Source organism: Ailuropoda melanoleuca, chromosome 9, assembly GCF_002007445.2.
Source record: "Ailuropoda melanoleuca isolate Jingjing chromosome 9, ASM200744v2, whole genome shotgun sequence".
In the NCBI taxonomy this organism is placed as follows: Eukaryota; Metazoa; Chordata; class Mammalia; order Carnivora; family Ursidae; genus Ailuropoda; species Ailuropoda melanoleuca.
The window spans coordinates 102,782,957-102,796,844 of NC_048226.1; the positions used below are offsets into that span (position 1 = coordinate 102,782,957).

At 65.1% G+C, this 13,888-nt stretch overlaps 1 protein-coding gene across 1 annotated transcript in view; it reads right to left on the reverse strand.

Annotated features, from left to right (window-relative positions):
- EPPK1 (epiplakin 1) overlaps positions 1–13,223 on the reverse strand; it is a 17,958-nt gene extending 4,735 nt beyond the window's left edge. Inside the window, 4 exon segments of the mRNA XM_034668536.1 lie at positions 3–193; positions 196–1,267; positions 1,269–7,836; positions 13,118–13,223. Of these exon segments, the coding sequence (XP_034524427.1) occupies positions 3–193; positions 196–1,267; positions 1,269–7,781 (7,776 nt within the window). The 5' untranslated portion in view covers positions 7,782–7,836; positions 13,118–13,223.
- Between the last annotated feature and the right edge of the window lie 665 nt (positions 13,224–13,888).

Genomic DNA, 13,888 nt, shown 5'->3' on the forward strand with positions numbered 1-13,888 from the left:
GCTGGCCGGGCCTCCTGCGGGCCGCGGGCGGCGCCCCCCTGCGCGCGCTCGGTCCCGCCGGCCGCCTCCGCCTCCTCGATGATGGTGGTCAGCCTGCGGGTCAGCGCCGGCAAGCCCAGCGTCCCCGAGCCGAAGCCGGCCAGCAGCTGCTCCCGCGTGGCGCCGCTCACGTAGCCGGAGGCCAGCCGCCCCCCGCCGGCCCCCGCAGGCGGCCCACCTTGACCTCCATGGTGGCGGCACGCAGGGCCCCGCGGGGGTCCGGGGGGGCCGGGCGCGGGCTCCCGTCGTCGGCCCGGGCCAGCTGCGAGGTCAGGGCGGCGCCCACCTCCTGCACGGTCAGCGCGCCCGCCCGGTACCTGCCCAGCAGGTCCTGCCGCAGGCCCTCGGGCACCTCGCGGTAGAACAGGAGCTCCCAGACGGAGACGCTCTGGCCCTGGAGGACGCCGGGGCCCGGCGCCACGCGGGCCTCACGCAGGGCGCCGCGCAGCTCCTCGCTCAGCTGGTGCACGGCGGAGCCCCGGCCGGCCAGCTGCAGCATGTAGAGCCCGGTCTCGGGGTCCTCCACGCAGCGCTCCAGCAGCTGCACGTAGGTGAGGTTCTCGTGCGTGTTGGGGTCGAAGAAGCCCTTGGTGTCGTCGCTCGGGTCCGCCAGGACGCGGTTCATCTCCTCGTCGAAGTAGCCGCGCTGGTAGGCCACGTCCACGGGCACGCGGTGGCTGTGCACCGGGTCGATGATGCCGCCCGTGGCGATCTGGGCCTCCAGCAGGCGGATGCCGTGGTCGCGGACGATGAGGTCCTTCTTCATGGCCTGGAACAGGGAGATCTGCTCCCCGGTGTAGGGGTCGGTGTAGCCGGTGACGGCGCGCTCCGCCGACAGCAGCTTCTCCTGGATCTCGCCGCCCACCACGCCCGCGGCCACCGCCTCCTCCACGGACAGCCTCTGGTTGCGCACGGGGTCGATGACGAAGCCGGTGGCCGCCTGCGCCTCCAGCAGCACCAGGGCCGTGCCGGGCCGCAGGACGCCCTTCCACATGGCCTGGTAGATGCTCATCTTCTCCTGCCGCCCGGGCTCGTCCTTGGCGGGCACCAGCACGCCCGCGATGCAGCTCGTGCCCTGCAGGTAGCGCTTGACCGAGTCCATCTCCGTCACCTCCTGCGGGGTCTTGGTGCCCTGGGCCAAGTCCTCTAGCACGTCCTTGCTGATGATATCTGCATGGAATAGTTCCGAAGCGGTGATTTGTTTTCGGATACCCGGGAACCATAGGTTGTTTCCTGCTTTTTTCCTTCTCTTGTATTATTTCTAAAATAATATTTACTACCCTTTCCAATGCCTGGGCCAGGTGTCTTTTGTAGTCGTTCACCAACTGGAGTTTCATCTCCTGGGTCACATACTCAGAGTTGAGCAGCTCCCACACTGATGGCCTCTGGTCCTTGTACCTTCCCACTGGGACCTGCACCTGCTCGGCCTCCAGCGCCCTCCTCGTTTCCTCGTTGACATAGGCAGAGGTTTGGCGGTCCCTGACTACCGGGAAGAGAGCCCATCCCGTCTCTGGGTCTTTCTGGCTCCTTTCCTGTAGCTGTTGGTACGTGACCCTCTCCTGAGTGTTTGGATCCACAAACCTTCTTTTCATGTGTTTCTGGTCGGCAATGAGTGGGTATGTGTCCCGGTGCAGACAACCACGTGTGTAAGCCACGTCCAGTGGGAGTCTGTGGTGGTGCATGGGATCGATGATGCCGCCTGTAGCTACCTGCACCTCCAGCCGTTTCAGTGCATCCCTTCTTTGGACAAACTTCCTCTGCATGGCCTGGAACAGTGAGATCGTGTCTCCCGTGGTTGGGTCTCTGTAGCCTCCGGCGGCCTTCTCAGCATCCAGAAGCATCGCGTGCAGCTCCTCACCCACCATTCCCTCAGCCAAGGCCTGATGCACTGGGACCTTCTTCTGGCTGCGGGGATCCAGCATGAACCCCGTCGCTGCCTGGGCCTCCAGCAGCTGAGCCGCAAACCCCATAGGGATGAGTCCCTTCCTGCTGGCCTCGTAGAAACTCATCGCCTCTTGGGTAGAGGGTATAGTCACCCCTGCAATGCAGCCACTACCTTCCAGATAGGTCCTCACGTGCGCCAGCCTGCTTAGATCCTGCCCCCCAGATTCCTCCCTGGGCAGGGCATCCAGGGTCCTTTTATCAATGATTCCAGAGTTGAAGAGCTCTGTAGCTGTCACCTCTCCACTGATGCCTGATACCTTTATGCCTTGGTATTGCTTCTCTGTTTCTCCCACTGTAGCAGTGACGATCTCCAACAGCTGCTTTAGGGATAGATTCCGGGCTCTGTACTCCTGGATAAGCTCCCGTTTCCTTTCCTCTGTGAAGTACTGAGAGGACAGCAGATCCCAGAAGGAGACCATCTGATTGGCAAACCTCCCCACGTGCATTTTCGTAGTTTGGGACTGCAGAAGTTGCCTTGTGGCTTCATCAATATAAACGTAGGTCTCTCCTTTCTTCACGATCTGTAACATGTAGAGCCCAGTCTCGGGGTCCTCCACGCAGCGCTCCAGCAGCTGCACGTAGGTGAGGTTCTCGTGCGTGTTGGGGTCGAAGAAGCCCTTGGTGTCGTCGCTCGGGTCCGCCAGGACGCGGTTCATCTCCTCGTCGAAGTAGCCGCGCTGGTAGGCCACGTCCACGGGCACGCGGTGGCTGTGCACCGGGTCGATGATGCCGCCCGTGGCGATCTGGGCCTCCAGCAGGCGGATGCCGTGCTCGCGGACGATGAGGTCCTTCTTCATGGCCTGGAACAGGGAGATCTGCTCCCCGGTGTAGGGGTCGGTGTAGCCGGTGACGGCGCGCTCCGCCGACAGCAGCTTCTGGTAAGTTTCCCTGCCAAACATCCCTGCCGCAAACGCGTCCTCCACGGACAGCCTCTGGTTGCGCACGGGGTCGATGACGAAGCCGGTGGCCGCCTGCGCCTCCAGCAGCACCAGGGCCGTGCCGGGCCGCAGGATGCGCCTCCTCAGGGCCTCGGAGATGCTCATCTTCTCCTTCGTGCCCTGGACCAGGACCCCAGCAATGAAGTTGCCTCCCTCCAGGTACCGCCTCACACTGCTCCTCTCCGTCACCTCCTGCACCGTCCTTCTCCCCTGATTCAGTGCGTCCAGAGTCTCCTTGTCAATCAGCCGGGACCTGAACAAGTCACTGGCCGACACCAGCTTCCGGAGCCCTCTAAAGGAGGCCTGCGAGGGCTGTCTCTCTGAGGCCTCGACCAGGGCGGTGACTGCCTCGGCCACCTGCCGCAGGGCAGTGGCCCTCCCGGACCGGCAGAGTGCCACCAGCTCCCGCCGTTTGTGGATGTCGACGTACTCTGAGTGTAGCAGGTCCCACAGCGACACGCTGAAACCTTTGAAGCTCCCAGTGCCAACAGGCACCTTCATGGCCCTCAGGGCCACCAGCAGGTGCTCATCCACCTTAAGCACCGTGTCCTGGGCGCATGGCAGCAGCCACAGGCCGGTGTCCGTGTCCAGCACGCAGCGCTCCTTGAGCTGGTTGTATGTCACCTTGTCCTGTGTGCCGGGGTCGAAAAAGAACTTGTTGTCCTTGGCTGCTGAGGTTAGCACCCGGCTGACCTGCTCGTCCAGGAGGCCAAGCCTGCAGGCTGCCGCCTCGGGCAGGTGCACCCCGTGGACAGGGTCCACTGCACCCCCTGTGGCCAACTGCACCTGTAGGAGGGGGAGGCCCTCACTCTGGGGCACCAGCCCCTTCTCCATGGCCTGCCACAGTGAGAGGGAGGCTCCTGAGTAGGGGTCAGGGTACCCGGCCACGGCCCTCTCGACTTGCTGGAGCTGCTCGAGCAGCAACCCAGCCACCAGGCCGGCCTTGACCGCGCCTTCCACAGATAGCCTCCGATTGGTCAGAGGGTCAATGAGGGAGCCAGACGCCACTTGCGCCTCCAGCAGCCTTCGCCCCAGTCCCTCAGGCAGGAGGCCATCCCTCATGGCCTGGCTGATGCTGACCTTGGTCCCCGATGGCCGCAACAGCATGCCGGCTACACAGCCCGTACCCCACAGGCAGGCCTTCACGGCGGGCTGGTCAGCAACGTCAGCAGGTGACTGTGCGCCCTGAGCCAGCGCCGCCAGTGTCTCCCGGGTGATGATGTCGGCACGCAGCAGCCAGACGGCAGGAACCCCCCCTCTTGGGCCGGGCACCGTGACACGAGCCTGCGCCAGGAGCTCAGCCTCGTGCACCTGCTTCCTCACCGTTTCCTGCAACTGCTGAGCGGTGGTCTTCCCCACCCTGAAGTCCTCCAAGAAGTTCCTCCGCTGTTCGTCGGTGAAGTGGCAAGAGTTCAGGAGCCCCCAGAGGGATGTGCCGTCCTCAGCCCCCTCCATGGCCTGCAGGGTCTCCTGGATCTGCTTGTCAGTGGGGACAGCAGCAGCCTTCTCTGGCAGGGGCAGGAAGTAAAGGCCAGAAGCCTCGTCCCTCAGACACTGCCCCAGGAGCCGGCCATAGCTGGTGTGTCCCCGGCCATCCGGTGTGGGGAAGGTTTTGGACGAGCTGGACAAGGCAATCTCCATCTCCTGGTCGATGTAGCCACGCTGGGTGGCCACAGGCATGGGGAGGTGGTGGTGGCCTTTGGGGTCAATGACTCCTCCTGTGGCCACCTGGGCATCCAGGAGGCGGGCAGCCTGCTGTACAGGAACAAGGCCCTTCTTCATGGCCTGGAACAGGGATACCCACTTCCCAGAGAAGGGGTCTCTGACGCCAGTGACGGCGTCCTCTGCCTGCCTCAGCCTGCCGTACAGCTCTGGCCCCACCAGCCTCCTGCGCACGGCCTCATCCACTGAGAGGGTCTCCAGACCGTTGGGGTCGATAATGGCTCCAGTGGCCGCTTGAGCCTCCAGCAGGGCTAGCGCCGCGCCTGGCCCCAGCAGCTTTTGCCTCATGGCCTCATAGAGGCTGAGCCGCCGGCTGGAGGGCTGCAGCAGCACGCCGCCCACGGCACCGGAGCCACGCAGGGATGTCTGGACGCCGTCCATGTGGAGGAGGGCCTCGGGGCACACTGCCCCCTCCAGCACCCGGTCCAGGAGCTCTTGGTCAATGATTCGGTCCTCCCAGAGCTGGTAGGCCGTGACTCGGCCCCGCGGCGTGGGCAGCGGGATGTGCACCCACCTCCCCGTCGCTCTGTCCAGTAGCCGTGCCACCTGCTGCAGTGAGAGCCTGTGCTGCCGGTAGTCCCGCAGGACCTGCCTCCGCTGGTCCTCGCTGAAGCACTCGGAGTTGATCAGCTCCCACGCGGAAACCCTCTGTCCCCGGAACCGCCCGTACCTCACAGACAGCAGCAGGCTCTGGAAGGCCTGTCGGGTGGCGCCGTCTACCAGCTGGGGCCGCGAGCGGCTGAGTGGCAGCAGGCGCAGCCCGGTCTCGGGGTCCTCCACGCAGCGCTCCAGCAGCTGCACGTAGGTGAGGTTCTCGTGCGTGTTGGGGTCGAAGAAGCCCTTGGTGTCGTCGCTCGGGTCCGCCAGGACGCGGTTCATCTCCTCGTCGAAGTGGCCGCGCTGGTAGGCCACGTCCACGGGCACGCGGTGGCTGTGCACCGGGTCGATGATGCCGCCCGTGGCGATCTGGGCCTCCAGCAGGCGGATGCCGTGCTCGCGGACGATGAGGTCCTTCTTCATGGCCTGGAACAGGGAGATCTGCTCCCCGGTGTGGGGGTCGGTGTAGCCGGTGACGGCGCGCTCCGCCGACAGCAGCTTTGCAAACACATCAGGCCCGATGAGGCCGGCCCTCAGGGCCTCCTCCACAGAGTACCTCCTGTTTTCCTTTGGGTTAAGGAGGAAGCCCGTGGCCACCTGTGCCTCCAGGAGGATGAGGGCTGTGCCGTGCCTGAGAAGCCCCCTCCCACGGGCGTCGTAGATACTGAGCCGCTCCTGGGAGCCAGGCAGCAGCACGCCCGCGATGCAGCCGGTGCCCTGCAAGTACCGCTGGACCAAGGCCAGCCTGCCCACCTCCTGGGCTGTGGTCTGTCCTCGTTCCAGCTGCGCATACATGTCCTGGTCAATGATCTCTGCTTTCAACAGCTCGTCCGGCGTCACGGGCCCCCTCAGCCCGGCAAAGGTGGTCCTGGCGGTGGCTGTGGCCTGCTTAAGGGTGGCCCTCAGCACCACCGCCAGTTCCTCCATCGAGATGGCGCCTTCCCGGTGCTGCTGGGCCAGTGCTGCCCTCTGCTCCGCGGAGACGAGCTCGGAGAAGAGCAGCTCCCAGAGTGACGTGGGCCGGCCCCGGAACTTGCCCACGGAGACAGTGGCCATGGCCTCACTTAAGGCCTGCCGGGTGCTGTGGTCAATGAATGGGGGTCCCCGTGGCTCCCCTCCGAGGGCCCCATCTGAGAGAGGAAGGAAGGCCAGCCCTGTCTCTGGGTCGGTGACGCAGCGGGCCAGCAGCTGCCCATAGCCAAGGCTCTCCTGTGTGCTGGGGTCCAGGAAGCTGGTGGCCCGAGAGACACATGGCCACGTCTCTTCGTCCAGGCAGCCAGAACGCAGGGCGGCCTCCAGGGGCAGCCGGAGCCTGCGGGCTGGACACACTAGCCCACCTGTGGCCAGCTGAGCATCCAGGAGTCGCAGCGCCAGAGCCCTGTCCACCAGCTCCTTCTGCATGGCCTGGAAGAGGGGGACTCGCATGCTGCTGAAGGGGTCATAGTACCCGGTCACCGCCTGCTCTGCCACCAGGAGCTGCCTGTGGAGCTCTGGGCCGAGCAGGCCTGACCTGACGGCCTCCTCCACCACTAGCCGCTGCCCGGTGGCTGGGTCCACCAGGGTGCAGGTGGCAGCCTGAGCCTCCAGCAGTGGGAGCGCAGCACCCATCGGGAGCAGGTGCTCGGTGACGGCCTGGAAGAAGCTCTTCTTGCGGCCGGAGGGCAACAGGACGACCCCTGCCACACTGCCCGTGCCCTGCAGGTAGCGCTTCACATCGGCCCGTGCACTCACATCTGACACCGCCAGCTCGCCCTCCTGAAGGCCCCGGGCAGTCTCCGCGTCTAGGACCCCCACCTCCAGCAGCTCTGCCAAGCTCACCGCCCCACCCAGGCTGGGGAAAGTGGTCTTGAGGGGCAGCAGAGCCAGCCCTGTCCTTGGGGCTCTCACGCATCTGCCCAGCAGCCTGCGGTAGGAAAGCCACTCTTGTGTGTTGGGGTCCAGGAAGCCAGGGGCACCGGAGCTGGGCTTGCCCTCTGCCAGGCCACGCCACGTCTCCTGGTCCAGGAGGCCCTGCTGGCAGGCCAGCTCTGGGGCCACTCGTACACCCCGAATGGGATCCACCAGGCCCCCAGTGGCCATCTGGGCCGCCAGCCAGCTGCACCCCAGTGCTCCATCTATAACCTCCTTTCCGATGGCCTGGAAGAGGGCCAGCTTCCCGCCACCATAGGGATCGGGGTACCCAGTGACGGCCCGCTCCGCAGTCAGCAGCTTTTCCTTTAGCTCCAGGCCTACTAGGCCCTGCTGCACAGCCTCAGACACAGAGAGTAAGAGGCCCTGCGTGGGGTCCACAAGGCCCCCAGTGGCGGCCTGGGCCTCCAGCAGAGCCAGCCCCAGCTCACCGGACACGAGGCCCTGCTTCATGGCAGCGTAGAGACTGTGGGCCTGGCTGGAGGCCTCCACGTACACCCCGGCGATGCTTTTGGACTGGGGCCCGGAGGGGGTGCTGGTTCCCAGCATGGCCTTCATGGTCTCGGGGATGGCGGTCAGCTCAGTGCTGCTGGTGGCCAGGACACCAGGAGGAGGAGAGGTGTGGTCATCCATCGTGCTTGGCCAGTTGTGTAGAATTCACTCACCCAAGATCCGCTGTGTCTGCTCCCTGCAGGGCACACACACAAAGGCTCTGTTAGGGGCCCTGGGATGGCCCAGGCAGGCAGGAAGGGAACAGTCAGGGGCCAATCCCAAACCCCAAATCAGCCCCCAGACATGGCTGGCCCTCCTCAGGTACAGGGGTCAGCATCCAAGTGAGGTCCTTTGCCTTGCCCTGTGGAATCCCAGGAGGGACACGAGGGACCTCAGACCAACAGGGCAGCCTCCAGGATGTGTGGGCTCTGTTTTCTCCTGTGGGCCATCCTCTGACCTCTATCCCAGCCCAGCACCCTCAGGCCCCCTCTCCAGGATCCCGGTGTGGACCGGGCATGGAGGGACCCGCATGCTCTGAGCAGAGTCAGCCCTGTGCCACGGGGGCTGTGGCCCCACCCGCCCTCACCCACCACGTCCAATTCACACCTTCCAGCCTCACAGGCCTCCCCTTGCTCCCCAGAGCTCTACCCCCCATCCTGCCACCCCTTGGGTTCAGGGACACCATACCCTTCCCCCTTCCAGTCACCTCCTGCAACTCCCCATCCTGGACCTTCTGCTCTGGCCTCCATTCCTTCCCAGAACCCCACTGGGCTCCAGGCAGAAGCCCCCAGAGTGTCCTGCCTTGGCCTGAATCCATGTCCTCCCTGCCCCCCACAACCCCTGTGCTCTCTGGACTATGCCCTCAGTGTCAGAGGCTCAAGAGAGCAAAGACAGTGCTTGTGTGCTGGTCTGGCGGGAGCCGTGGGGATGGCCAAGCCCTGGGCTCCGGTCAGCTGGCTCAGAGCCCCAGCAGCCCCGTGGCTGTCCCCTCAGCAGACAGCTGTGTGCCCCAGTTCTCGGAGCTGCGGTGACAAGTGCCTTACCCCCCATCCCGCATCACACCCGCACACCAGTCTCCCTCACCCACGCCCATCCCCTTCCTGCGGGGTTCAATCACGTTCCCCAAAAGAGATGTCCGCGTCCTAACCTCCAGGACCTATGACTGTAGCTTACTTGGGAATAGGGTCTTTGCGCGTGTAACTCAGTTGAGGTTCCAGACTAGGGAGGGCCCTGATCCCTGACGCAAGGGGTGTCTCTAAGGAAGACAGAGGCGCAGGAGAGCGCCCGCGACGCGCCGTCTGGAGCGGTGTGGCCAGAAGCCCAGAGGCAAGGAGGACCGCCAGCCGACTCTGGACTCTGGCCCCGTGAGCCGTGAGGGGAGTTTCTGCTGTTCTAAGCCTCCCAGGTTATGGTAATCATTGCGACAGCCACGGCCCCCCTCCCTCCTCCGCCCTGTGAACCGGCCCAACCCAGTTTCCGCAGAACCACACTTCATTCCCTGCTGGTGCTGGCCGTCCGCTCAGGAGCCAGACCCCGCCTGCCCCGGCCTCCAAACCAGCTCTCGCCCCACGCCGCACGCAGACCTCGGTACAAGGCTCGGGCGGCATGAGCGCCCCCACTCCACGGCTCTTGCTAAGGTGACCTTGGACTCTGGCTGCCAAACCCAACAAATGCATTTTGGATCTGACGGCCCCGCGTCCGGTCACGGGTGTGCAGCCTTCTCACTGGTGACAGGGCTCTGCTCCGCCTCCACTTACACACGAAATCAGGAAGCCCCTCACACTGGCCTCAGTCCCCCATGTCTGCATCAGCAGCCCAGCCTGTCCTGGAGTCCCAGAATCCCGCGCCCTGCCACTTCCGGAGGGGACTCAGACTCCCCTGCACCCACACACCTGCTTGTGTTCTGTGAAGGGTTCTCCCTCATCCACTCTGTCCAGCCGGGGCCCTGAACCCCCTCACACCTTCCCTCGCCCCTGCTGGCCCATCTCACGGTGGTGCCTAGGGTCTCCGTGCACCCCTCGGCCTCACACAGCAAGTACCACGGTGTCGCTTAAGTCCACCTGCCCTGTCCCTGCCCTGCCCACCGTCCCCCAGCCCCGCAGCAGGTGTGGTCAGCACGTGAAGAGACCTCCATGGGAAGGCCTCCGTGGCCAGGGCTATGCAGGGGACAGCATGGTTCAGCCAGGTGCCGAGCCCCCATTCTCGACAGGACTCAGCTGGGGCTTCAATGACGCACAGATCTGGTAGGGTGGATGCTTCCAGGCACTGCCCAGACCCCACCCGGGACTGAAGGAGGGCTGCAGGCAGATGGCCCCCACTTCTGCCCCCTCGGGAATTGCCTTGCCCTTCCTGGGCCTGCACTGGCTCAGTCCCTCGACTTGGCTTGGGACCCCCCTGCAGGCCCCTGGGGCTGGGTGAAATCCTGCCCCCTTCCCTTCCCATACACAGGTGTGCGGCAGGAGCCTTCTGGACCCCAGCAGCAGTGCACCGCTCAGAAGTGCAGACAGGCAGTGCCAGGACTAGGCAGACACTGAGCAGGGCTTTGGAGGGGCGTGCTGCGACCTGGCTGGCCATGGGAGCGGGGCTCTGGGAGGGGCCTCAACCCGCCAGCTCTCCAACATAAGGGGAGCGAAGCATCAGGCATTTGAGATGGGGGGCTAGTATGGAGAACACAGTGGACTGGGGGGGTGTTGCTTAGCAACCAAGCTTTGGAAGAAGGTCACAAATGGCTGTGAGTGACCAGCTGGGCATCTAAAGCCCATGAGGGCACCTGGGGCTTCGCAGTGACCAGTGAAGAGGCTCTGGTCTCTGCAGTGCAGGGCAGGCTGGGGCAGCACCGTCGTGGCAGGGGCGCTGCAGGCGAGCTGGAGCACCAGCTCCCAGGTGGCCCCGTCCCCCGGGGGGGGGTGTACTACCTTAAATGTGACTCACGTGTCCCCATAGATGGACCACATGGGTCCAGGAGCCAAGCAATGGAAGCAGACGTGGCCCCCACCATCCCTCCGAGGACCCCACTCTCCGTCCCTGCAGCTCTGGGGTCAGTCCCAGAGGATGACAGCTTCTGCCACGGACAGTCCCACTGTGCTGAAGGCCACAGCTGCTACCAGGACATTCTGGCTCCTAGCGTCCAGGACCAAGAGGCCAGAAGGGGAGTGACCTGACCACCAGGAGGAGGTGGCGTCTGTGACGGGGTGGGGGCGGGAGTGTGCTAGCTTCTGGCAGCTAACGGACAGTGTTGCCACCTGAGGGGACCTCAGGGCCGAGGGTTTGTTCACAGCCCAGGGGAACGCCAAGCCCAGCAGACGGGCAGAGGGGGTGCTTGGGGGCAGGTGGGAGCGGTGAGGGGAAGGAGGAGTGGAGCACAGAGAGGAGGCCCTTGTCCTGTGGGTTTCCCAAGACGAGAAGCCCACTGGTGCACTGGGTGCCGGTGGGGGGCGCAGGGCCGCCCTGACCTCCTTCCAACAGTGAGACTACGTCGTAGGCCAGCCGGCTCCTGCTCCCCGTCTTCCTTCCACAGGGGCCATCCTGAGGTCACGCCTAATGTTCCTGCTGTCAGACGCTGCTCCTGGGACATGACCTGGACACATGCTTTGTCGCCCAGCTGCACCAATGACTGGCATGTTTGGAAAGTGTGCCCTGTTTCAGGACTGCCTTCAGAGGGTCTGTGAGCCCAGCAGAGCCATGCGCGGCCCGCACCCAGCCCTGCTCCAGTCCCAGCAGTAGCACCGGGTAATAGGGCTACTGCGGTAGTGAGAACAGGGTGCCTTTCCCTCGGCAGGGGACACGGGTGGGGAGAGAAGGGAGGTACCTCACTACCCAGCAAAGGGAGGGAAAGGTTCTGGGCCACGGCGGGGGCGGGAGCAGCCAAGTGAGCAGGGCCATGGGTGGCCCCTGGCCAGGACATGGGCAGCCAGCCTAGAGCTGTGCTAGAGACAGGCTGTGCTGGGGGTGGGGGCAGTGGCAGGCAGGCACTAGACAGGAAAATTAGAGCCAGTACCCGCTCCCAGGAACAGGTGGCTCCAGTTTCCTGCACAAAGGGGATTCATGGTGGGAGGGAGGGGGCTGGGCATCTGACGGAGTCGTAGAGCAGGAAGCGAGGGCTGAGAGCCAGGGAGGCCCTGTGCCTGTTGCTGCCAGGCCACGCCCCCGTTTGGCTGGCAGTGACCTTCAGCCTGGTATGAGTCTCCTTGGACCCTGCCCAGGTGGGACATGAGGAGGGTCCCGGGCGTGGGCACCTGAGTCTGCAGTGAGGACCTGGGAAGGCGGCCGGACAGAGGTGTCCGGAGCTTGGGAGAGACAGACCAGGGCACGTGACTGGTGTCCAGGGCCTGGGGAGTGGGAGAGAGAGTGGTTTCAAGGGTGGGAGGCCCAGGCAAGCCCAACATCACAGAAGCCAAAAGACTGGTGTCCCAGAGAGGCGGCCACCAGCAGGTGTGGGCATGGTGTGTGACGCAAAGGGTTAGTGGTCTTGGGGCTAGGTGAGAGAGGCTGAGCAGATTTTCCGGGAAGGAAAACGGAATCTGAGAGTGGGGAGGACTCTTCCTGGGGCTTCCCTGGAGTGGCCCCATCTCAGGTGGCCTCCAGACAACAAGGGCAGGAAGACAATTCCTGAGGAGGGTGAGTCTGCATTCCTTGGGTGTGAGTGGCCATCTGTCACCACCCCTGAAAGTCAGCCCCCCTCTCCAGCCTGGGATGGGATGGGGGCAGAAAGCTGGCTGGCTGTCCACCTGAGCCATATCAGGACAGAACTAGGAGGCCAGGCGCCTCAGGCCCACAGAGGGAGGCAGCTGCCCGCAACTGCAGCAAGATCCCACCCACCTCCGTGGGGCAGAGACCCCGCCCACCTCCATGGGGCAGAGACCAAAGGCCAGAAAAGTTTGGCATAACAGGAGGGTATAGGGAAGGCAGAGCCCCCTCCCGACCCTGCCTCCCAAAGATCTTGAGATGACCCCGCGCAGGAGTCCCTGTGCCCACCCATCCCGACAGCAGGTAGCTCCCCCAACTGGCCAGGGTTCCCAGGAGCAGCACCTCCCCTCAATTTGTCAGCCTAATTACCTCGCACCACCCACCACCTTAGGCGCCCGACTCACTCCTGCCCCTAGTGTCCGCACCCCCTCCCCACACCGCGCCCTACAAGGTGGGGGCACCCCCGGAGAGGAACCTGGGCTGCAGGACCCCGCCCAGAGCCGCACACCAGCCCTGCCGGGAAAGGGCTGGGTCGGGGAGGATCCCCGCGGGCGGCATCTCCCACGTCCGTGCTAGTAGCCTAGACCCTCGCCCACCAGGGCTGCGGAGAGGTCAGCGGCCCGGAGCTCAGCCTGCCCGGGGAGAACAGCCGAGACCGAGCCCAGAGCTCAGGCCGCTCCACCCACGCATCGCGCTCCCACGCGCACCCCCAAGCCTCCGCGGACCCAAGCCCCGCGCCTCGCAGGAGTTTCGGTTTCGCTCCCCGGCCCGGCCCGGCCTGCGAGTCCCACCTGCCGGCACGGCGCGCCCGGCTCTCGGCACACAGTCCCTCGCTCGCTGCTTGGTCGGTGCGCCCCGCCGCCAGGATTTAAACGCGCCGCCGGCCCCTCCCTGGCGCGGCCCCGCCCCCGTTGGGGGAGGGGGCGGGGGGCGCGCCGAAGCGGGGTGCGGCCGGCAGGTATCCGGCACCCCGCCGGGGCCGGGTCGACGCCCCGGGCGCGCCCCTCTGGCAGGCTGGCCGCTGGCGAGCGCCCCTGTTAGGAACGCCTTCGAATTGTGGAGACGGCTGCCCTCTCCCTCGTACCCTGGTGGCGCTTGTGGACGGCTCCCCCAGAGCCACGGCGCAGGGGGCCCCGAGGGGGTGCAATCCGAGCCCCTCAGGGCGTTTGAATGGAGTTTGTAAAAGAAATGCAGACCCACCCAGGCGGTTTCCCTCTCCAAAAGCGACTTGATTGCCTGTGAGCAGGTCCGGAGGGCCGGGTGCCGCCTGAGCTGCTCTGCTTCCATCTGGTCTCGTTGTCCAGTCCCCTCCGGGCTGTCAGCTAGGTTTGCTCGCTCCCCTGGGGCCAGCTCCCTCCACTGCTGCTTAGACTTGCTGGGCTGAGCTAGCATGTCCTCAGGGGCTCCTCCAGTCCTCTCTGGAAGAGATGGCCGGCCCCACCCCACCAGTCCAGCGCCTCCACCTGGGCGCAGAGGAGGTCCCCTGTCCATCCAGGAGGACCTAGCTCACCTCTCATAAGACCATCAGAGTACCTGCCTCCTGGGGCCCCGCCTGCTGCAAG